This window comes from Taudactylus pleione, unplaced genomic scaffold (genome assembly GCF_031769625.1).
Source record: "Taudactylus pleione unplaced genomic scaffold, aTauple2 ptg000085l, whole genome shotgun sequence".
NCBI lineage: Eukaryota > Metazoa > Chordata > Amphibia > Anura > Myobatrachidae > Taudactylus > Taudactylus pleione.
In genome coordinates, this window is record NW_028284487.1 from 14,489,113 (window position 1) to 14,514,877 (window position 25,765).

Sequence of the window (25,765 nt, forward strand, 5' to 3'; positions counted from 1 at the left end):
AGCAGTCCCTAATCACTGCTACAATTCTAGCTCCTTCCTCAGGTACAGGAACATGGAGTGTAGCTCTAACGTGATACCGCCACACACCAGAAATGGACGGGTGTTAGAGGTGGAAATATTTTAAGTATAAACTGTTTCATTTGAAGTATAAACGTTGCATCAAATTCCAACCCCCTGTGACTTTTAAGCCACCCCTTTCATTGAATAAAACTTATATTTATTCTGCAAATACCACTGTGTTTTTTATTTTTTTTATTTGTATTGTATTTACCGTGCCTCCATATTATGAGAATATTTAATCATTCCTATATGTCCCTGTCCATTGGAGCTTACAGTGTAAATTCCCTACCGCAGATGCAGTTATAATCACACACTTCTCTTACCCCTTTTACACCAGAGCTAAAACCCGGGTTATTGCAGGGTTAACTCGGGCAGCTCCCTGGTGGAAAAGGTCGAGTGACCCGGCGATCCAACCCAGGTAAATAGCAGGGTTTAACACTGGTGTAGCCCGTGAAACCCTGCTGTGAGAACAGCACACTCCGGGTCATGATGACCTGGAGTGCGCTGCAAGCCGGCCGATTGGTCCGGCTTCAGTGGCGCTTGGAGATGACGTCATCTCCAAGCGTCCACTTTAACGTCGGGAAAGCGTCATGGGGCCCATCCATCAGCGATTGATTGCCACGATCCCGCGATGCTGCAACCTGGCATCGCGGGTTCGCAGAAATCCAACATGTTGTAATTTCCCGATGTGATCATTTTTGATCGCGATCCTCAAATCGGGGACATTTAACATGTAATATTTCAGCGATCATGCGATGGATCACTGACCATCGATGTTGGTTGGCCGGCGTTTCCACCCTGCAGATCTGCTTTTCTGATCGTGTCGCAGGATCGCGGAAATACCGGTCAGATATATGGGCACCTTTTTAGATTTGTAGTTCTTACATTTTTATCATTTATTTTGTTTAAAAGTATACGCAGTGTTTTTTTTGTTGTTTTTTTTTAAAGCTTGCTAATTTTTTGTTTTTTAAGCTGATAGTGGAATACTTTATTATTTTTAATTGTCCACTATGGTGAGATTGTTCTCACCAGGTCAGTAATACACATTTATTCGTTTTTGGGGGATTCATTCCCACATTTCTTTATTAAATAAAGCACATTCTATTGATTTACCGGATGGTTTCTGTGATGTACCACTCATTATTGCTTACTAGTCGCACACAGATATAGTACACGTGTCACATATAAAATTACTCTGTGCAGCCAGGAAGCGGTTTGCGACTAAGATGATTTTTCGGGTGAAAAGGACAAAAAAAAGACTTTCAGCGCAAGTCAGATGGGACCTAGCGTGCCGAGAAGCAATATTTGTATGAGGACACATCCGTATCTAAAGAACATTGTATTTCCTAACTAGGATATTGTACTACAGCTATATAATCAGTAAGCAGAAACATTTTTTTCGTGAGTTTAATTTGTTTAAACTTTTATTTTTGAAGCACCAACTACTTATTCAGCACAGCAGAGTATGAGGAACATAGGAAGTACACATGGAAGGCACAGCAATGTAACATGAGACCATGTGAGAGGCCCTGCTGCTGGCGCTAGCAATTTAGAAATGATTTTGAGCCATGGTAAATCTTTTTTTTTTTTTTTTTCCTTTCCACGAAGGAATAGCTAGGGCTCATCCAAATGAGCGCAAACATTTGTAGTAGACAACTACCTGGAAAAGCGCAGCAATAGTGATCAGTTGTCATCATGAACTTATTTGAAACACGTGGCTTGGAACCCACGGTGACCAAATGATGTCTATGTTACTGTCTTTTGGTAACCTCTGTGCCACTTCAACTGCTAAGAATGCACCAAGTGTTAATACTGGTTTGCGAGGTACCTTACCCTATAGTCCCAATTTAGTAGGTTTATTGTTTGTAAGCTTTAACCAGTGTTTGATGCTTTATCGGTATGAGCTGTGTAAATCATACCATTATCAGTATACATGTTGAAGTGACCATTGTGATGGGGGTAAGTTCTTTTTAATGTATTTTTATAGTCCGATAAACAGCAACAGTGATTGAGGCCCTCTGTTACACTCTTTGCTTTACATCAACAGAAGACTCCTAGAAAAGCAGAGAGAAGCTGTTGGAGAGCCATAGAACATTAATTTATAAAGGTTATTGAGAGGGCAGGACCCTCCGGGAACATTAGCCACAGTGTCCAAATAGTGAGAGACTTGAAAGATTTTCAAAATAAATTATTGGGCTCCTCAGCCCTGCTCCGATCTCTCCTCTGTGTCAGGCAGGGAAAGAATGAGACGTAGCGTCTATGGCGAGCTTTCGTTGCTGTGCATTCTGCCAGGGCTCCATTTAAATGAATGTTTTGTGATGAGCTTTATCTGTCCAAAGACTTGAACAGGTTGTCACCTATGCAGTTCCTTTTAGAGCATAGGGTTTCAACTGCAAATATCTCCTAGTTATAATATAAGAAACTTATAATATAGCATTCTTTTCTAAGCAGAGGAATCATTTGTGAATGACTCTGGTATTTTCTAGGTGAAGAGAAATAGGGGGAGCATTTTTGTTCTGTCCTCTGTAGACTTACCTATGGCCTGTGTATAGTTTGACGACATCTTGGCACCACTCCTCCTTTCTAATAATGATTCCAGACTAGAATTTGGTGTTTTATTGTAGTACCATGATTGTATTCCAGTTTTACCAATTAAACGAAATTCAAGTATGCAATAAAATGTACCATGTTAACACCGCATACAGTACAATAAATAATGATTTCAGTGTGTGTGGGAGACATAGTAATATGCAAATAATATAAAATATACCCATAGAAGAATATGTTGAAGTGTATGTATATAGTATATGAGAAACCTGAGCACACAAACCAACATGGGTGAGCACATGTAGAGAATCTGCTGCAGTATAGAATAGGGCAACTAACTTTTTATGCAGTTGTAAAGTCAAAATCAGTGTCGAGATTTATGTTGTCAATATTGTTTAAATGTTGACAGGCATGATGTCGACACGTGACATGTCGCTTTCACAGAATGTCGACATTAAGGTTAGGTTGCAGGGGGAGGGTTAGGTTTAGGTTGTGGAGGGGAGGTTAGGGTTGGACTGCGGGGACAGATTAGGGTTAGGCTGCGGGGGGGGTGGGTTAGGTTAGGTTTAGGCATTATAGGGTTAGGGGAAGAATACTTTCCAGAATGATGGAGAATCACATGTCTGACCCGGTAGTGACAGTTACATGACCGCTGGGACCCAAAAGCCGCACTGGAGCCACTGCAGCTATCGGGAGCAGGTATGTTACCGCTGGGCCACCAGGAACATTAAGTCAACATTCTTAACATGTCGACATTTCATCAGTGTTTTAATCTTCTTACAGTGCTCAGTGTGGAAAATGTAGGATACACCTTCATGTTCCCAGAATCCAATTAGGAAGTTAGTGGAAGCTTAGATGGGACACACCTCTGGCAATATCCCTGGTAGGAGGCTGACCAATAGATGGAGCTAACAGAATAGGTCAGTGGTTCTCAACTCTAGTCCTAAAGTACCACCAACAGGTCATGTTTTGTGGATTTCTTTAATCACACACAGGTGAGTTATTCTATGTTGCTGGGTCAGTAATGATCCCATCTGCTTTCACAGACCGAAATCCACAAAATGACATGTTTGGGGTACTTGAGGGTTGGAGTTGTGAACCCAGATCATCCAAAATGACCCCTTCCTCCAGTTACAACATGCTCTGCAATTAAGCTGGCCACACAGTAGACCAACTTACATCCAACCATCTAACTAGTTGATTGGTTGGAATGAAAATCTGGTAAGGTATGAAAGCAAATGACAATCAGCAATTTGCTCCCAAACGCTGGAAAATGGACAAAAACGGTGTGTTAAATGTTTGATCTAAATAATTTATTCAAACTTGTCTGAACGACCATTTTTATGTGTTTTCTGGCATTTGGGAGCAAATTGCTGATCATCATTTACTCCCCATACGTTACCATACTTTATGGTGCATACACATGTAGCAATTTAAAAGGACCATTTGAACGTTATTGTTACCGTTGCCTATCAAAACGTTGATTGCGGGTTGCTAGAGTTGGTGGTGTGTTGGATGATCTATATAGATCATCCAACACACCAGGCACAGTTCCGGGGCGATCAGCCAGTGATATCGCATAGCTGGCTGATCGCTATGTGAGTGTGCACCATTAAGCTGCATACACACAGTATGATCTGTACCACCAACGACTTGAAAGATCTTTCAAAGATCTTTCAAATGGAGCATACACACGGTCAGATTTGTCAGATGAACGATTTTACCAAAGATTTTAAAGATTTTTGACTGCATTAAAATAAATGGAATCATCCAAGTCTGACTGCAAACACATCAGATGTCAGATATCGTTATCTGACCATCGGGAATGCGCATCGTTCAAATCATTCATCTGACAGATATGTCAGATTTTCCTTTAGATATGAACGATTGAACAATTCTTTTAATTATCGTTCAGATCTGAAGAAAAATCTGACCGTGTTTATGCACCAAAACATCTCTGTCACACGCTGCCCTGGAGACCCCAGAATCAGACCCCGTCACCTACCTTTGCGGGTGCTGACCCGCGCTGTCTTCCGGCTCCCGCGCTGTGCGCTGCTTCCCTCTCTCTCTGGCCGGTCTCCGCTGTCCTCTGGAAGGTCCCGCTGCTCTCCTGCTCCCACGCTGGCTCCTGCTGGTCGCTGGTCCCCGCTGACTTCTTCTGAGAAGCGCTGTCCTCCGGTCCATGGGCGCGGCCATCTTGGATTGCCCATGTGACACGCTACCACCAACGAGGAGTCTTCTTCTCTCTCAGCCTGTCAGCTCCCAGCGTCCACTATATAAGGTTCCCCAATGCTGACACAAGTTGCCAGTGCAACTAGTTTCCTAGTGAGCTTTCCCACTGTGCTCCAGTCGCTCCACGTAGCTTCCCAGCTACCGACGTCTACCCCACGGCTATCCAGCCGCTCCACGTAGCCACCCAGCTACCAACGTCTACCCACGGCTATCCAGCCGCTCCACGTAGCCACCCAGCTACCAACGTCTACCCACGGCTATCCAGCCGCTCCACGTAGCCACCCAGCTACCAACGTCTACCCACGGCTATCCAGCCGCTCCATGTAGCCACCCAGCTACCAACGTCTACCCACTGCTATCCAGCCGCTCCACGTAGCCACCCAGCTACCAACGTCTACCCACGGCTATCCAGCCGCGCCACCCAGCTACCAACGTCTACCCACGGCTATCCAGCCGCTCCACGTAGCCACCCAGCTACCAACGTCTACCAACGGCTATCCAGCCGCTCCACGTAGCCACCCAGCTACCAACGTCTACCCACGGCTATCCAGCCGCTCCACGTAGCTTCTCAGCTCCTAACGTCCACACAAGGCTATCCAGTCTTTCCAAGTGGCTTCCAAGCTACCACACCACTTCTAGCAGTACTCAAATTCCCTATTAGTTCACTGCTTCCTCTCATGCGGAGGAACTTTATTAAACCAAGTCTCCTCCTGCGGGCGTCTGCGCCAAGTGATACAGGTCCAAGGCCCAGTCCAGGAACACAGTCTTTAAATCCCACGATTGTGACAATCTCTTTCCAAGATCTTTCAGTGAGTCATCCTGCCACATCTCTGAACATGCAAAGTTGACAATATCGTCGAGATTGGCCTGCATGCATGGACGATCATAGATATCGTAATCATTCATGTGAGAACACGCATCGTTGGTCGTTCACTGAATAAAAATGACCAATATATCGTTGAACGATAGTGTTATCATTCATATCGTATCGATAAATCTGTCCGTGTGTACGCACCTTAAGACTTCCCTCTTAATTTAGGATTGTAGTCACCTTGTACTGAAACTTTCTCCATCAATTAACTAGTTGTAGGGAGGTCCAGGAGCAGAGCATTTTGTGTTAGATGGAAGGGGGTAATGTTGGATGGTCTGTGAATGTGCACAGCAGACACTGGATGAAGGCATGGCAATTTTCTTTACATTACTATGCAGTAACCCATTTCATTTAGTATATCTCATGCATGGTCCTTATACATGGCACTGAAATGGGAATTGAAAATGAGACCTCCAACTATAGTAGTGCAAAAGTGAAAATACTTGCAGCCTGCAGTGTGTCTCTTATGCCAGCAATGATACAGAAGCAGTGCCTGCTTTTAACGATTGCAGAAGATTTTGTCCCAGATCTCCTTTATGAAGAGTCTTATTCATGAAACTGCAGATCACTCAGTAACAGACCTGAGACAATTAACCTAAAAGCAGTTTTGGCTTGATAATATGCAGCTTCCATACACCTCTGGGGATCCAGTCACATTGTCACAGGTATCCATGTTGATGTGGTTCAACATGTTGGCGGTCACCACATCTTCAGAATGTGGACACGTTCACAATGTTGCACTGTAACTGGGCTCTGGCCGGAACACACCCCTGCACTGTAACTGGGGCTGGGCTCTGGCCGGAACACACCCCTGCACTGTAACTGGGCTCTGGCCTGGCCGGAACACACCCCTGCACTGTAACTGGGCTCTGGCCTGGCCGGACCACACCCCTGCACTGTAACTGGGCTCTGGCCTGGCCGGACCACACCCCTGCACTGTAACTGGGCTCTGGCCGGACCACACCCCTGCACTGTAACTGGCCTCTGGCCGGAACACACCCCTGCACTGTAACTGGGCTCTGGCCTGGCCGGAACACACCCCTGCACTGTAACTGGGCTCTGGTAGTAAGCACACAGGCGTAAGTTGTAGAGTTCTCGCTCTTCCAGTGTGTAGTACCTGAGCAGCTGCTTGGCTTTTCAGCCTGAACAACTCTTCTGCTTTGACCACTTAGTTTCCTGGTAAGTAAATGCAGTCTGAGAGCTGGTTATTATTGACCAACGTGTCTCAAGTATAAGCAGCCCTCTTCCTTAGGGACTCCCTAGAGGAAGTGGTCTGCTGCCCTTGAAACGTGTTCAAATAATATGAATAAGGAAAGAAATATTGTTTGATCTATAATGGTATGCGGAGAAAATGTACTATTCAAAATCTTTTTAAGCAAACTTAATTTGAAAGCACTCTAAAAATAACATTATATAGACCTTGGGCTCGATGTGTAATAGGACCTTTCAGTTACAGAATTGTTTTTCTCAAATTTTTTATTTTTTTTTGTCTTTGGAATTGTAATTTTATGTTGCTGGTGTTAAGTTGACTATTTTTTAATACTTAATATTTTTAAGTGTTTTATTTCATTCTAAAACTACAAAATATGACTATCGTATAATAGCATTTTACCAAATCTTGTTTCTTGGTGTAAATAATTTCCCTGGTATCATTGTTCAGCACCTCACAGCTGATAAAGCCGTCTCAGTTGGCCACTGTGCAGTGTAGCTGCGCCCTTTAAGGATTTTTTTTTTTTTAGTGACTAACAATTTTCCAAACCTTTCATAAAGAAGTTTATTAATGCACATTATTAAGGTAATTAAGACAACCTATGTTGGTGGTTTTTGAAATGTAAACTATTATAGCAAAGTCTCAATTTTATCTATCAGATTTGGAAGAGGTGGGATAATGAGGTCACAGACCTCTACTGCAGGTGCCAGGATTTCTTCCACCGATAGTCTTGCGGCTGTTTTTTGTTGTACCGAAAAACATGACATAAGTTTAACTGACGTTAATGACCATTTTGACATCATGGTCGCCTAGAACTGCAGAGAGGTGGGCAAGTAGGTGCTACTTTAGTCTTTATAAGGCTTACAGTTACTTCAACTTGCATTTTAAAATGTGATTAGAAATGCATGTAGGATATATCCTGCTGTGAGCCAAATGTGTATCCGTTTCCTTTCCCTTCTCGTCTCAGAATAGTTTACATACTCTCCCCTGCATGGACATTTAGTAGCTGCATGAGGAAATTCCTGCAGAATAGTCTGTTTATAGGGCAGGTCATCTAATCTGTTGACTTTCTAATGAAAATAAAGCTGGAGGAAATGTTACTCTTAGACTTAGTCTATATATGTAAATATTCTCAGGCATAGCTAAAATACATAATTTTATATAAGATTTTATGGCACAAGGATAATATATTGCAGCTTTATATCTGGAAAAAGACTAGAGATCGGAGTCCAACAGACAGAACAAACTGATTTTGGTAAGCCTACACTAATACCAATCGGCCACACAATATTTCTGGCCAGAGGAACCAGCTGTGTTGCCATCGTCGCTGGTTTCTGTGGCCAGCATATGGGCCCGTCAGTCATGGGTACACACAAGCAGACGTGAACGACCGATCTTCTAGGTATAGTGCATCTGCTGTGCAGCACAGCCAATGCAATATATCTGTGAAAAACTGTTTCACAGACCTATCATTCACTGCATCTGCTGTGCATCATGATTATATATCGTTTGCAGTGTGTACCCATCATTAGTCCATGTGTTTGTTTTCTTGTTGCTGCTGTTGGCATTCTAATGCCTGCAAACTCGCTGTCAAAGTGATTTCTAATACTTGCCAAAATCTGTCCTAGGTTTCATAATGAAAGGCATCCCGGGCTCAACTTTTTTAGAAAGTCCACATCAATGTCTACTCACTAATGTTTCTATAAAGTGCAGTGTCCCTGGAAATAGCGTGGCTGTCACTCTTTGAATTGAACACTCCTTATTTAATGGCCCAGACTGTGTCTAATACCTTATTTCTAAATGCATAAACAGTAGCAGTTGCATCCAGCAGAATACCCTACAGTCAAGTAGAAATGAAGACCCAGTCAGTCTAGAAGGCAACAGGATCCATCTATTTATATTTAAGAAGCCAGGAAAGATGTGCCTCCATTGACATTAATGAAAAGTTAGCTGCCAGCAGCAATGTTTTAGTACATTAGATGCTGCATAGTTCCTGGGAATTGTGAAATCTTTACATATCACACATCCGTCTCTCTTCTGTTGTGTTCTGGGAAAAGCTCCTAAGATCTTTACTTTGTATGGTTTCATAGGACGATGTTGTTAGTTTCTTCTTTAAAGACTGGAGACTGTGTTTCAAAGTGAGGCCTGTAGTAGACTTGTGACTTTTCTTCACTGAGCTCATATATAGTGAAGCACCACACCCCTCTTCTCTCTACCTGCTGTCTTCTGAATGTTGCAAGACATCCATTAGTTTTATGTCCCTGAGGTGATGAGTGTAGATTTCACTCAAGATTCCCCATGTCCGTCTCCTCAGAGTGGAAGGTGTGGTGATCCAGCACTCAGGAGCTTAACATGCTTATATCATCCATGGGAGAATAGGATTAAGAGATATCAAGGTACATTCTGGTGTCTCTCTGCTATAATATCCTTAATTACCCAGGATGCTTCTATTCTTGCTGACTTAAAAGGTGTAATCCTTGTTGTTTAGTAGGAAAGTCTATTTTTTTAAGCTATAATATTCATTAAGTACAATACATACAAATGCTTTGTTTTATGGTTCTCTGGCTTGATCAGACTTGTTTGTAAAACTTAATGACAGTGCCATAGAAATAAATGTGAGTTGCTTTAAAGCTGTTCTAGTTGAGCAAGAAAGACTATTTGGAAAGAAATGTATACTGCTAATTGCCATAACTGTTTTATGGCTGTAAAACAATTCAGGGGATGCCGATGGCCAAAATACAGGCACTGGAATCCCGATAGCGTCGGTAATCGGGCTGCAGTATGTGTATCCTGACCGCCGGCATCTCGTAGGAGGGGGGTTAGGGTTAGACACCAGGGGGAGGGTTAGGTTTAGGGAGGGGGGGGGGGGGGTTAGGTTTTTGCACTGGGGTGGGGGGGGGTTTAGGTTTAGGCACCGGGGAGGGGTAAGGGTCAGCATTAGGGCAATTACCTGGTAGTGTCGGGATGTTTGTATTCTGACTGCCTGGATTCCCATACCCAACCCCCTATGTACATAATAGTGGAGAAAGAGGATGGGGGTGTTGAGTAATTGTGCTTAGAGGGTAGTTCCAAATCCAATGTGCTCACCATGGCCAAGATGTACTAAACTGGAAAATGCAGTAAAACCCCCGAAAATGCAGTTTTCGGGGATTTTACCACATCCCCCATATTTACAAAGCCTTCAGGTGGCGTTGTCCAATAGAAGCCTATGGGCGTTTTATCGGGATGCTCCCCCTTCAGAGAGAGCCGATTTGCAAGCGCAGAAGAATGCCAGAGGGACTTCTGGATGTTAAACCCTGAAGTCCCTCTGATCAGAGCCATTGCAAAGGCCTGCTGTTACCAAGAGAGCTGTCCTTTGCGATATTCTAGGTACATACCTTGATAATCAACCGCGGTATGTACCCGAAGACAGGCTGAATGTACTGCATCACTGATGTGATGCTTAGTACATCCCGCCCCATATCAGATATCGCGTAACTGTTGTTGCCATGGTAGTCACATAACACTTGACAAAGTGTAAATTATTAGTGGCAGCTGTAGGGAAAAAAGGAATAACACTATGGGCCTGATTCTGAAGTCTGACAAAGCTGCGTAGGTGTCTTTATGCTAATACCTCTACAAATCCCTTCCCTGGTGTGCAGCCGTGCGTCCAAATGTGCAAGGACTGAGACCCCACTGTCAGCGCCCATAGATGCTGAAATACCACTTATTTTACCTTTTAGACAGCACCATTGGTGTCGCCATTGAAATTTACACTACCTCTTTGGCAGGTCAGATTTTCCACCTCAGTATGGTCTCCTATATGCAACGATGAAGCATGTGTATGCAAACACTTCAGCGACACTCCCACTCTGTGCTTCTGATTAGCCACCCCCCCCTTATCACTGATCAGGAACACGTCTAATATCACAACTGTGAAGAAATGTGCAGTGCAGTTTAGACGCATGCACAGTAAAAAAAAAAAAAAAAATCGCACAGCTACGTTCGACATAGCATGTGAATCCAGCCCCATGTGTCGTCTTAGTTACCAGAGTAATTCAAATGAAACAAAACCTGCAGCCTTTTTTTCATGGGTTTGGAACTTTCATTTTTTTTTTTTTGCCTGCAGGTTATTCAAAGGTTATTACTCCTGTCCCGGGCACACTCTCCTGTCCCGGGCACACTCTCCTGTCCCGGGCACACTCTCCTGTCCCGGACTTTTCAAAATAACCGTAAAATTTTATAATCCTAACTGCAATATTTTTTTTCTTTGAAACATTTCTGCAGCTACAGGAAAATTACCAATGTCTCCACTCTTTATTAAATATAAATATATATTTGGTTTCATTATGGCATCTGTAAGGAAAAAGGAATGCTGTGAATGCTTACACATTAAAAACTATATTGGTTTGTTTTGAGGGCATTGTTAATATTTTGACGTGCATCTGTGGACTAGTGATGTGCAGTAAACTAGTGAATGGGCCAACGATGTGTAGCACAGTGTCTGTGATTTGATTACCGATTTCACGTAGGGTTCAATGATGCCTAATTTTGAGTTTGCTTAAGCAGCATTCAGCATGTCCTGAGAGAAGTGCACCGATGCTGGCCCGGAACAGAACATCGCAGTGATAGTGAAGGCTTTTTCTTGTTTTACTTTTAATTTGCCACAGTAACTCACATCTCTTCCTACAAAACCCCATCCCAGAGACTTCTGCTAATATTTCCAAGCGGTCCATAGACTAGATCTGAGAGCGCATTAAGCAATACGGAGATGAACAATGTGTTATTTATTTTCTCTCCAATCAGGTTATGAATGTCGATGGAAGTATGCGAAGGACCCTGCTGGAAGACAAGCTGCCGCATATATTTGGCTTCACACTGTTGGGAGATTACATCTATTGGACTGACTGGCAAAGAAGAAGCATTGAAAGAGTTCATAAAGTGAGGGCAAGTCGGGAAATCATCATCGACCAGCTGCCAGACCTAATGGGGCTAAAAGCAGCCAGTGTAACCAACACATTTGGTAGGTTGATTAGTTTATACCATAAATAAGACCATTCTAAACATTACACGCTTTATATATTTGTTAATTTTGTTCAGTCTTAACTTCTAAGTAAAAATAACAACCAGATGTTCTATGTTGTTGGTTTTTGTTTTTTTGTGCAGCCAGCCAATGGTTGGTATTTTCTCAGCCAAGCAAACCGTTCAGTATCTCCCACCCAGTTTAATAGTTTTCCTTATGCAGATAAATGTAGCTTTCACAATGAAAGTAAAGCCAAATTTTCTTATAAAGACATATTATTTTACTTTTAAAAGAATACAATGCACATGACTGTCAAATATAAGTTATACAAAAGGGTACATTTACTAAAGAAACAAAAATGGCAACTGCTCAATCAATCTAGATTAATCAGTCGCATGAAAGGGAGGGGTCATACCAAGTAGATAAAGCGAGAGGGGGGTTTAACCCCCTATTGTTCCTCAGCACACTGAATAATACTTGCAACAATATATGAAGACTATATGGTCATAGAAATTCAGAGATATTGGTTGCATGTATTTGCAAATACATGGGAAGCTGCTAGGCCACGTCACGGCTTCTCTGTCACTAGCAGTCTCTAACACTAAGGGGTTCACGCCCGGGCACAGTGCACCCCAAAAAACATCCAGCCCAGGACCCCCCCCCCAGGGCATCACACGAAAAATAGAAAAAGAGTGACAGTGCAGTATAAAGTATAGATGTGTAAGACTAATTAGTGTTGAAAAAGGGGGTTAAAATATATGTGAAATATTACATGAATAAAATACAAACATAACAGGTGATGTGAAAAGCAACTATGACTATTAAGTGGTGATGCCCTGAGGAGGCCCAGCCAGACCAGCCCCGGGGGCCCTATGCCCAAACGTTATATCCTTATAAATGTTTCATGTTGTATTGTCAATTAAATGTTTTTTTTTCTATATATCGCCTACCTTATCTGGGTTATTATAACCAAGATTTCTTTACTCACCCTTAACACACTTTTCCTGGTCAGGTAGTCTCATACCTGTGTAAGTCCTTTTTATACTTGATTTTTTCAGATATTAAAGTAAAATTTTATGCTAATTATTTAGCTATATAGAGTGCACCCCAATAGAGTTCTTTGGTTTTTGGGTCTTTTGAACTATTAACCTTTTGTTTTTTTTCGCTCACCCCAAATGTCAAATATACCAATTATAAGGCCTCATGATAAAGGCACATATAAAATTTGTCAAATGTAAGGCCTCCTGATAAAGGCACATACATAAATACATCCAAATTGAGAGCCAGCTCACCAGGGAGTCACCCCTGGGAACTCCAACTAGCACTACTCGAACCAGCAAGCCCCACTTAATACACATAGTTGCTTTTCACATCACCTGTTATGTTTGTATTTTATTCATGTAATAATTCACATATATTTTAACCCCCTTTTTCAACATTTATTAGTCTTACACATCTATACTTTACACTGCACTGTCACTTTTTCCATTTTTCGTGTGATGCCCTGGGGGGTTCCTGGGCTGGAAGTTTTTTGGGGTGCACTGCACCCCGGACGTGAACCCGTTAGTGTTAGGGACTGCTAGTGACAGAGAAGCCGTGACATGGCCTAGCAGTTTCCCATGTATTTGCAAATGCATGCAACCAATATCTCTGAATTTCTATGACCATATAGTCTTTATATATTGTTGCAAGTATTATTCAGTGTGCTGAGGAACAATAGGGGATTAAACCCCCTCCTTTTTCTAAATTTACTAAAGATCAGGGTTACTTTTGGATTGAAACAGACTGGCATAAATGGTGAATTGCAGTTTTAAAAACCATTATTTACTATGCATCATTTTTTACTGTCATTTGTAATCCAATGTCTATACCTGAGTAATTTCAACCACCTAGTCTGCAGCGGATTCGACTGCAATAATTGACATTCATATGTGGCAGAGTGGAAGTGCTAGACAAATCGCTGATTTGTTCAGGCTTTGTTTGACATATTTACTGGTTCTCCCCTATTTTCCAATAACCAACGTTGGGCTGTTACAGCTGGGGCAGTTGATGCTATAGCAGGGGAACACACAGCATAGGGTCCCCCTGCCATAATAGCGACCAGTTTTTTTTAAGTCGGCATGCTACATGGATTGAAGAGGACGTGACCCCTTCTTATTGGAAGTAATAATTTGGTGAAAGAGGAGATATGCAGGGGTGTTTTTATTCAATAAAAAACTTTCATATTTGCTGTCTGTGGGCCTAATTCAGCTTTAGGAATAGAGTGACTGTGCATCTTGGTAAAACCATGTTGCACTGCAGGTGGGTCAGATATAAAATGTGCAGAGAGATTGTTTTAATAGGGGCTTGTCCAAACTGGAATTTAAATTGCCGTGTAAAAATTAAGTTGTCCAGCATTTGTCTTACATGCAAAAGCAGCCAGTATTTACCCTACATGACAAAAAACATGTATGTATTTGCACCCCTTGCATTGCAACATGGTTTGTCCAGGTTCAGTTACTTGCTTGATCTTACTCTATTACCAAAGCTGAATCAGGCCCTGTGTCCTGTCTTTTGTTAAATATTTATTGTACAGGTGGGCTACATGTGCCAGCGGGCCCTTGCTGGCAGTTGTGGTTCAGCAAGTACCATCATGTCAGGGCAGGCTTGCTGGGACCTGTAGTTTACCTGTAAAAAAATAATAATTAACTTTCATCTACAATTCATTCCACACTCAAAGCCCAGGGTGTGCGGAAAAGAGCCCTGGGCTTGACATCGTATGTAATCCATGTCTTCTTGCTGCAAGTTATTTCTCTCTGCTATGTTGTATGGCCAAATAGACTGATTGCAATATTCATCAGTGTTTGAATTGTACAGAGGCTGAAACTGGAATCGGGGAAATTCAAGTGTTTATTTTAGCACTACCCCCTCATATTATAAAGGAATGCATATTTTTAGAATGAGCTACTTATTTTCAATTATTTGTATTGGTTTATAAGCCTAGGTCAAGTGGGCAAGAACATTCCAAAGCTTTTAGACCTATTGATTGACAAGTACATGGCATATAAACCTAACCATGCTGATGACCACAGAATTAGACCGCTAGTCACCATCCCAGAGCACGTCCCATTTCTTACAAAAAGCCTATAATTGTCCCACAGCATGTCACATTAGCTTATTATTGCAGGTACATGCATGTACCTTCAAAAGGGGAACGAACATTTATATGCTCCTCAAGCAATTAAAGGATTCCTTCTTACTGAGCTTGCTTTATAGGTAAAAATCAATGTACTTGCGTATTTAACATTTTAAAAGCATTTTACCTGTCCTATTTAGAATTGTTAAGTGTTAGTTCTTAAATAAAGTAGTGAAAATAATATTTGAACTTTAGTGACCTTAAAATATTTTTTATCACAAACTTGTCTCCTAATGTTGAAAGGTGCTGCATTACTTCTGTTTAGCTTCAGGGAAAGATCATTTCCATTGTAGCAATTTACCATAAGATGTGTTTCTCATATATGTACTTCCTAGATGAGATGAGTTTGATTCTGCAAACAGAGTAAATGAAGTGCACTGGCGTCCACTGTCACTGATCTGGTTCCAGGGCATAGCTGCCCTTTCTGTCCTGTCCATCTGTGTTTAATATACTGTGAGCAGCAGAAACGCCTGAATCATTCTGTACTCAAAGGTTGCAAATAGTCCATGTAGGTAAACCTTGCTGGTCATACAGTATGGGCCTGGGCTCTTATAAATTGTTACCCCTAACCAGTCAGTGCTGAGGAGAAGAGGGACACAGCTTTTATTGAATAATAAAGAATGATATAAGGTGGGAAAAAAAAAGATCTAAGACCACTGGCCTCTTACAACTACCAAATTAATTATGGATGGATCACCGACCCCCAATGTGACCTGGGCTGCCAAGGAACCATTCTGCCATTTTGGCACAGGCCTGGACCCATACCTCAAAGTGCCCATGCCCATCCCTGAGGTATAGACAAAACTTGTCTAATCAAACGGGAATACCTGCAGTCACTCACTCCGTATGAACGCCAGCAACCAGTGCTTTCTGGCTAAAGCTGGGATCTAACTCCAGCCCACCACCAGCTGCATTCTATACTTAACAATCCTAAAAAAAAAAAGGCGCTTTATGAAAATGTCTCAACCTTGCTCAGTCAGGTGAACCCCAGAAAATAATGGAATCCAGGTGAAAAGGGAGTAAACTAAAGGCAGAGTCAGTAACTACCTTGGCCAAAAATGCCCTTTCCCAGAAACCGCTAACTATATCTAGGGCTATATATAGAATAACCATTAGGCAATGTGAAGTATCAGTTGCTACAACACCAAGGAATGAATGGCAATGTTTCCGCATCGGGGGCTGAGCCAAAACGCCAGAGATATGGACCAACCAAACACCTGCCTGGCCGTCAGCTAATCATAAGCAGAATGCAGATTACGCTTGGAATCTGAACTTCAACGTTGAGTAACATAACTGTCTGTTAGACCATATAATAACAGATCCACTTCCATCCCGTGACGATAGTGAACTAACCAACAGGATCTGCTTAATTACAAGGACACAAGTTACTCGTGCAGAGCACAGTGTACCCGGTAATCAAGTTGATACCCATTCTGTAGCGGCCGCTACCTACGTTGCAGCAGGGGGTTTCCACATTGCCAGAGGACGCACAGCACACAGGAGCGCGGAGTATATGGTATAAAACCAGCTCGGGTAACCACAAGTGGTACCAGCAATAATTGTTTCGCTCATTGCATATATTTAAAAATTGTATTGTATTGGTTTTTTTGTGTTTATATTTAACATAATACACACATAAAAAACATTCTTTTATTGAGAGAAGCCTTGTTATATTAAGTTATCAGTCAACCAATACCTTTACATCCACGCCAAAAAAATTTTTGATTCATATATTCACCACTTTGGCACAGTAACAGTCCTATATATATAGGACTGTTATGTGCACACGTGTGTATGTATTTATCCATGTACATATGTTTTCTTTTGTGAGTCTAAATACCGACGCCTATCATTAGCCCCATGTTGAAATACCGTCGCGCGACAAACCAAACGTAGGTAAGCCGGGCGTCAGGAGCTGTTAGGTTTAAGCACTCCCAGGGGGACTTAGTGTTAGGCACCCCCCCCCCGGGGGGGGGGGGGTTAGGGTTAGACTAGGAGAACAGGAGGTTAGCGTCAGGCACCCCCGGGGGAGGTTAGAGTTAGGCACTTAGGTTTAGGGTGTGGGGAGGGGGGTTAGGTTTAGGCACCCCTGTGGGGGGAGGTTAGGGTTGGGCACCACTAAGGGAGGGTTGTGGGGGGAGGGAGTTAATACCTACCCTGTCGGGATCTCCATCTGCCAGCCTTCCGACGTCTGTATTTCATACCGATACCCTTGGAAAAATGCTCTTTGTAGCAGATGTGACCTGGGCTCAATAAATGTAGTTGAGATTGAACAGGTCTTAAAAATGTTTCATCACCCAGACAATAATCATAAAATGTTTAGTCTCCACATCTTTCCTCTATTTTGTGCTACAGCTGCAGAAACGAGGAAGAATATTGTATGAAGATGGAAGTTTTAATTACTTTGATTTAATAATAATCTTCAATACTTGCCCCAATTTCTCTCTAAGCTAAGTGGGAAATGTATACCAAATCTCTCCAGCTTCTCGCGATCCAGTAATATCACTAACTTTTGTGGAGGAGGGATTTCCTGTGTTGTAATATCCCTCTTACTGTAATTAAATTACTAAACGAAGTTAAAGTGCCAGTTCTGAATGTTTAATTACATTAACAAGATAAGATGATTATTCTTATTCCTGTTATACCTGTATGTGCTTAAAGTGCCCACACATAGGCCGTTCCGGTCACTCTGCCGGTCACTTGATCTACGCTGTTTACCTACTACTTGGGTGACCGGTGCAAGGTTTCAAGGCGCCCAATGCAAAGGCTCACAATGCCACCCCTGCTTCCCTCATACCCTCCATCCAGCCCCTCACATATATCCACTCCAGCTCCCTAATAGTACGCGGTCACAAGTCAGACGGCATCTGTGAAAAAATGTGTATACCATCAGAAAATGCATATTGCAGCCAAAAAAGCCACATATACGATTTACATCTGACTCTAAAGGCTTTTAAAATGGAAAGATAATAGAAGTCATGTCCACGTTATGTATTAACAAATACATCTGATTAACAATAAAACATGGTTCCATAAGCCTAGCTAAAAAAATATCAATCAATATAACATGTTCTCATACCTCCCAACATATGGGCTTGGAAATGAAGGCCTCCTTGCGCATACCAAACGCATTTCATTTCCCAAGTTTCAGGCCCCTGTATGTCTTTAGACACCAGCATTTTCCCCTCTCATGTCATCAGACCCCAACACTGTCTCCCCTTTTATGCCATCCGGCTTCTCTGCTTGCAACATTTATGCCTTTAGACACCTTCACATACCCATTATGTGTGATCACACCCTTCCACATGAACCTTGGGTGTCATCCCGCCCCTAAACAAATCATTCAACCCCCTAATAATCAATATATGCCATTCAAAATTTCTACCCATTACAAAGCCGATTCAAAGATTGATAGATAGATGTGTGTATAACGTACCATGTTACGAATAATAAAAGTGGGATTCAAGTATAATGCAACATAATCGTAAAGTTGAGCAATATCTCACCTACAAGGAGGCTGATCTATCAAGAGGGCTGAGTCACACTGTCCTTTTATCAAGACCTCTTACTGCAGGAGAGATGCACAGTAGTATAGATCCAGGAACCTACCATTCCCTCATTTGCTAATATGATTCCCATCTGCCCCACATGCCATGCACACTGTGTTCGGGAGCCCTTATCCCTCTCAGCCTCCAGGAGCAGCAGCCCAGCTCCTCGTCTCAGTCTGTCTCATCCAGAGTGCGGAGCTAGTCTTTGCCTGGCTTGGAGTGAGGGAAGGGGAGGGGGAAAACAGCAGGGGACAGGAGCTGTGCTGTCCGATATCGGGCTGTCTGTGTGAAGTGACAGCATAGCACATGTCTAGTTAGCCCAGAGAGCAGGGGGAAAGCAGTGACTGCATCTGCAGTTTCCAGCAGCATAATGTAGATTAAGTATGTTTGCTTCAGAGACATCCTTCATGCTTGTGATGAGCAGATTCATCGGTGCCCTCTAGTGGCCGGCGCCCCTGGGCAGCTGCCTAATGGTAGCACCAGCCCTGGGGTGACCAAATGGACAGGTTACATTAGTGGGATCTACACACCGCAATTTGTGTCTAATTTGTCCTAATGTCTTAACTGTCCAATGAAATAGCTTTTTGAATGGGCAGCTTTAGTCTTACATTAACATGTTGTTATTGTGTCATAGAATATTGTAATATTATTGTCCTCTAATGTTATGTGATTTTCTGCCATTGCAGGCACTAATCCATGTGCTGATCACAATGGAGGCTGCAGTCACCTGTGTTTCTTCACACCTCGCGGTATACGATGTTCCTGTCCAATGGGATTAGAGTTACTGAGTGACATGAGGACTTGCATCATCCCTGAGGCCTTCTTAGTGTTCACAAGCAGAGCAGCAATTCACAGGATTTCTTTAGAAACCAACAATAATAATGTTGCAATACCACTCACAGGGGTTAAAGAGGCATCTGCCTTGGATTTTGATGTGTCTGATAACCGGATCTATTGGACTGATGTCACATTGAAGGTACAATTACAAACTGCATGTCTCTGCTAGGCCAGTTTGTCCATTACCTTACAAACTGTACTCACAAAATATATGTAGAGGGGCCATTCAATTAGGGGCAATGGCTGTGAAGTGACGCACTCACACTACCATTATTCTCAGTGATGTGTGCAAGCCTCATATTGTGACCACACATCGAGAGGTGAAATTCCCCCATTAAGAACTAGTATCTGTGTGAAAGTGAACCTTTCCATTTTCTTCCCTTCAGTATATTATTTACATTACTAGACCAGACTTGTTTTGCGTGTCATCCTTTAGAACTTTTCCTAGTTAAGACCTAATATAATGCAAGTAACTAGACTTCGTTAAAGTTTGTGCAATTGGTAGTGATTCACATTGCATTTGATTACATTCTTTCAAGAAATATTTGAACTTGCTTTTAGCGTTTCAGTTGGATACCTGAACCACCATTAAAATGTGAATTCATATATTGGTTTATAGTGTAACCAGTTTTACTTATTACTTATTATTTTTTTTTTTTTTGTCCCCAGACAATAAGCAGAGCATTTATGAATGGAAGTGTAGTAGAACATGTTATTGAATTTGGCCTTGATTACCCAGAGGGAATGGCAGTTGATTGGATGGGAAAGAACCTTTATTGGGCAGACACTGGAACCAATAGGATTGAAGTATCACGTCTTGATGGCCAGTTCAGACAGGTTTTAGTCTGGAAAGATCTGGACAACCCAAGATCTCTTGCTTTGGATCCAGCAAAGGGGTAAACAAGACATACGGGTTACACATATATGTAAATGTTTCTATATTTTGGTACAATCTAATATATGAAGCTGTATTACCCTTGTTATCTAGTTGATGCTTTGCATTTTAATATTTTCTACTAATGTTTTCTTTTTTTTTTTTTAAGTAAATGTGTCCAACAGCTTTTTGAATTCTTTAAATTCAAAATATGCACTCATGTTCTTTGTGGCTATGGCAAGCTTATATGTAGGTGAATTCATTTGTTACCACTTACTTTACTTATTGCCTTCAGCGCTGGTTGACCAGCAACATTTATTAGGCAATATTACAGAAAATATTAAATTATTCACTGAATTTTGAAGCCATTAAGGTCTGATAGGTCGGCTGCCCATCGACACCTTGAATAGTTTTCTACAACTACAAACCTGCCTATAAGATTATAACATAAGCATGTTTTGACTATGCTTTCCACTTGCCCATGAAACAATGGTTTTGTATCTTTTTGTTGACAAATCTGTGTACTCTCTGGGAGATCTGACCACTGCTGCTGTTGCAGTGATCAGCAAGAAGAGAACTAGCCTGTTAACCAAAGTACAGAAAAGTTCAGTATTATGTTCAATGTTGTCATGCCTAACGGCAAATCTTCCTAGACCTACAAATCCAAAAATAAATTGGCATCACTGGAATGGTAAAAGAACAAAAGCGTTTTTACCCACTTATAGAATATGTGTAATGTTTGTGTTTTGTTAGGTAGGTGCCATACTGGTGGGTCCTTCTTCCTGGACTGGTCTTACTGTGTTTTATCACTGCACCAGTTTCTTTCTGTGGTTACTGTGATGGCATCTAGGGTTGTCCTAGGCAGCTGGAAAGAGATGATGATGGATGGTCCTGTTTTTTCTTTCTATTCAATGATAATATAACTAGTTTTTCAGCATAAATTTAAAACTGCTTTATTTGTGTATTTCGTCATATGTTGACTTGATTGTTTTTGGGCTTTTTTCTACTGCAGCTACATGTACTGGACAGAATGGGGAGGAAAACCTAGAATAGTTCGAGCCTACTTGGATGGAACCAACATCATCACTTTAGTTGACAAATTGGGCCGTGCCAATGATCTGACCATTGACTATGCTGACCAGAGACTTTATTGGACTGACCTGGATACAAACATGATCCAGTCATCCAACATGTTAGGTAACAACTACAAACCCATTTGCAACATATCCTGGTATCTGTGTTTTTTAATTTTATCATTTATTTTTTTTATGTGATTATTTGTGCTATAGTCTCTAAAATTCTGTTCATGGGACCAAGAATCAAGACTGTATCATATTTTTAATACATAACATTGTAGATTTGTTGTCCTAACATTGTAAAGGTGTTTCATGCAATGTCCAGTACTCTGCTGACGCGCATTTGCTGTTTTAGCATCCATTTTGCACCTCTAAAAAAAATAAGTATGAAGGTATTAGCCAGTCTCCATACATGTACTCAAGGCATTCCATCCCGCTGGCGCTTGCTCCCTGTATATAGTCAGAGAAGATGGGTATAAAACAAAGTAACAAAAAAAATCCATAGGCATCCCAACAGTTACAAATACAATTAAAAAAAAATTGCCCAAAGAATAATCTAGAAGCAGAGGCACTCTTGTAGAGCTATTTGAAATACAGGAAAATACTCTTGCATCGATATTTATCCTATCAGACACATTAAGAGATTGGATATTTGTAAATGTTCGTTGTTCATGGCAGCCTAGGACTAATGAAGAAAGATTTTGTTTGTATGATGGCTTTCTCTGTATTAAGCTGCCTGTATACAGCTAGAACAGGAGCTATAGGAGCTTCCATATTAGAATGAAAAGAATGAGTAAAGTTCTAAGGTTTTTCCTATTAGAAGAAATTCCAGAATGACATCTCTTTGGGTCAGGTATGTCTTCCTCTGTGAAAGGTTCTCCTGACTGAGATACAAGAAGCAGTTATGCTATGTGGGAACGATGTGATCACCGGTGGCCATAATTCTTTATGGTGAAAGTCCTCAATTGTAGCAAACTGCTTAGTAAATAGAATTTAGTTTGTAATTTGCTGTTCTTCATGGGATTAAACTGTTAACTATCGTGCAACATATCAATATATTTTAAGGAGTATATCTTGTAGAAGATTAAGCCACTGTTCTGTTGTAATTATTTTGATTTGTACTCCTTGGTTTAGCATTTCAGGTAGTGCTGTTTAGCTCTAACTATATCTACCACAGAAGCAAACTAGGCACTTTCCTAGGATCGTTCTGCCCAAGGAGCATTCTAAAAAGTGCAAAAGAAAAACAATTAGAGGCTTTTTATGCACACATACTGTATAAAACCAGATGGTGGGGGAATAGGTAAATGGTGGTTGAGAAGAATATATAGTAGGTTTTATATATGGGTATAGAAAAATGTGTGTTTCCATATGCTTTCAGTGGTATGTGGGTGCTGAGTGAATGGGGTAAGGAATAGTTTGTGGTGTTGTGGGATGGATTTATGGAGTAAAATAATGGAATTGTGGGACAAGGAGAAGGAAGTACTTTGGTACGGAAGGAGATAAGTGATTGTGTAAGTAGGTACAATAGGTTGAATAAAGGAAAGGTCATGAATAAAAATGTGCTAATTATATTTCATTGAAAAGTTAAATACAAAGTATTAGAAAAAAAATAGAATACAAAAGTAGTAATGATGTAGAATAAGTAATGTGAAATAACAGGTAATGAAGGAAATGGTCACACAAATATAATGGTGAATTATAAAAGCTAAGGAAAAGTAAATGTATGATACGATGTGTAAATGTAAAGGACATCCAACCCTCAGACTTACATGGCCTTACTAATCCACAGTGCTCCACCGCAGCACTATACGGATGTTCTGCCACTGCTAGATACCGCGTTTGTAGTGCTATTACTATTATAGTCCGCTAAGCACACTTCTCTGCTGAGATTATAATCAATGGATAAAAGGATATTTTACCACTTTATGCCTTTGTACATCATTTTAATCAGTACGTCATGAGTTAGCTGTAAACAAATGAAAGTAGCGGAATTTATTTTATATTGTGTTTTGTTTGTTTTTTTTCTTGATTTACTAGTTTGCTTATGAAGCTCTTAGGAATAGCCTGCTAAAAAATGTACTGTGGAGGATGGAGTTGGATTGAGCGTAAAACCAGCTGTTGTCTGGGCAGTTTCCTTATTCCAGCTTTCAGCGCCTGCCTGAGAATATTATGACTCATGCATTTTATGCTCATGCCTTCATAATGTATGAATCATTCAGCAGTGCAATAGTTAACAAGCCATTTTAAAAGGAGACTGTGTGTGCCTTGTAGTGTACAGGCAAAGGCTCTTTAATAAAGAGAGAGAAGCTTTCCATTTAAAAACTAATAATCTCATTAATATAGATTTTGAGTCTATAAACAATATGCCGCCTGGGGTGAGATGAGGGTGATATTTCCATACTCGTTTAAATAATCCACATACTCGTACTATATGACAAGTTTTAGCTTTTACTGCATTCTGCTTACTCGCACTCATAGGCTGCTACATGCACTAAGGTGGTTATACACGGCACAGCTTACTGCAATTGTCCTTTTTACTGTGTGTAAATGCTGGGGTGAACACAGTCATTCTCACGCTCCCCTACCCTACCCATAAACTCAACATTGGGCTGATATTACAGCTGTTCTAGGAACTGCGCAGGGTGCAAGAATGAGGCATAGGCTAGGATGCAGCGGTAATCTTCATCCACTGCGTATGTATGTATGTATGGAGCTCACTCAAACAAATGGTTTTGTTTAAAGTTGCTATTATGCTGAACCTAATCGCGCAAGGAAAGCGCTAGTTGTGCCATTTGTCTGAACCTGCCCTTAAGCTGGCCACACACTACACCAACTTTCATCCAACCATCCAACTATTTGGCTGGTTGGAATGAAAATCTGGTAACGTATGGGAGTAACTGATGATCAGCAATTTGCTCCTAAATGCCAGAAAACAGGTGAAAATGGTCGTTCAGACAAATTTGTTAAATGTTTGCCTAAACAATTTGTTCAAACAGTTTTTGTCCATTTTCCAGCATTTGGGAGCAAATTGCTGTTTGTCATTTGCTTTCATACCTTACCAGATTTTCATTGCAACCAATCAACTGGTTGGATGGAAGTTGGTCTAGTGTGTGGCCAGCTTTAGACAGCTGTTGGCACACAGTCTTGACTGCACTTGTATAAATAGAAGTTCTTTATGGAAGGTGAATTTTTCTGAATGAATTTTGAGGGTGCAGTAACTTTTGCAGCTCAGTGATCTGTTTAAGACCAGATTTCTATGTATCTTTAATCTGCAGATTGACCTTTTGAGCTTCTTGTCTTGACAGGCCAAGACCGAGAGATCATTGCAGATGATCTTCCTCACCCCTTTGGACTGACCCAGTACAGTGACTTTATCTACTGGACAGATTGGAACCTGCACAGCATAGAAAGGGCGGACAAAGCGAATGGGAAGAACCGCACATTGATCCAGGGTCACTTGGACTTTGTAATGGACATCCTGGTGTTCCATTCCTCCCGCCAGGACGGCTCCAACGAATGCATGCAGAACAATGGGCACTGCGGCCAGCTTTGCCTTGCTGTGCCAAATGGCTATAGATGTAGCTGCTCTTCTCATTACACCCTGGATTCCAACCACAGGAACTGCAGCTGTATGTACCAGTAGTTTTCATTACCTTATTTATAGGCATTACTGAAGTACTTGCATATTTTATGTTCTCACTAATATTCTGCCACGAATGATGTATAACTGCAATATGAAAGTATCTAATTTTATACAGCAAGCAATGCTTGTGAGCTTTACCGCAAGCTCTGTCCCTGCATGCAATATATGATACATCCTTGTGATGTATTTGGATATCACATTGCGAATTTGGCTGATATTATCACTTCCCATCGCCATCTGAATGCGGATTGTGATCAATATGCTCCATAGTCCTATTTTAATGCTATATCCTCTATCCGAAACTTGAAGGCTATTACATTTGGGCCTCTGACTGAGATCTCTCCTGCTTTACAGATTATATGTAGGAGTTTGTGCATTAGATGCTGGAAACAGTTTGAAGTGCAACATTTACAAGCAACTGTGCTGTCCTTGATGTTCTAGTATAGTTTGTCTTCAGAAAATTATGAATTGGTCTAAAGCAGTGGTAGCCAACCCTGGTCCTCAAGAGCTACCAACGTTGCATGTTTTGCAGGTCTCCTCACAGAATCACAAGTGATATAATTAGCTCCACCTGTGGATCTTTTCAAATGTTAGTAATGAATACACCTGTGCACCTGCTAGGTGGTCTGGAAAACGTGCACTGTTGGTAGCTCACGGGGACCGAGGTTGGCTACCCCTGGTCTAAAGGGT

At 41.5% G+C, this 25,765-nt stretch overlaps 1 protein-coding gene across 1 annotated transcript in view; it reads left to right on the forward strand.

Moving 5' to 3' along the window:
- Positions 1 to 25,765, forward strand: part of LOC148532063 (low-density lipoprotein receptor-related protein 5-like) — a 195,957-nt gene that overhangs the window by 113,480 nt on the left and 56,712 nt on the right. Inside the window, exons 8-12 of the mRNA XM_088468375.1 lie at positions 11,706 to 11,922; positions 19,332 to 19,621; positions 20,152 to 20,378; positions 21,369 to 21,553; positions 24,738 to 25,061. Of these exons, the coding sequence (XP_088324501.1) occupies positions 11,706 to 11,922; positions 19,332 to 19,621; positions 20,152 to 20,378; positions 21,369 to 21,553; positions 24,738 to 25,061 (1,243 nt within the window). The remainder of the gene's footprint in view (positions 1 to 11,705; positions 11,923 to 19,331; positions 19,622 to 20,151; positions 20,379 to 21,368; positions 21,554 to 24,737; positions 25,062 to 25,765) is intronic.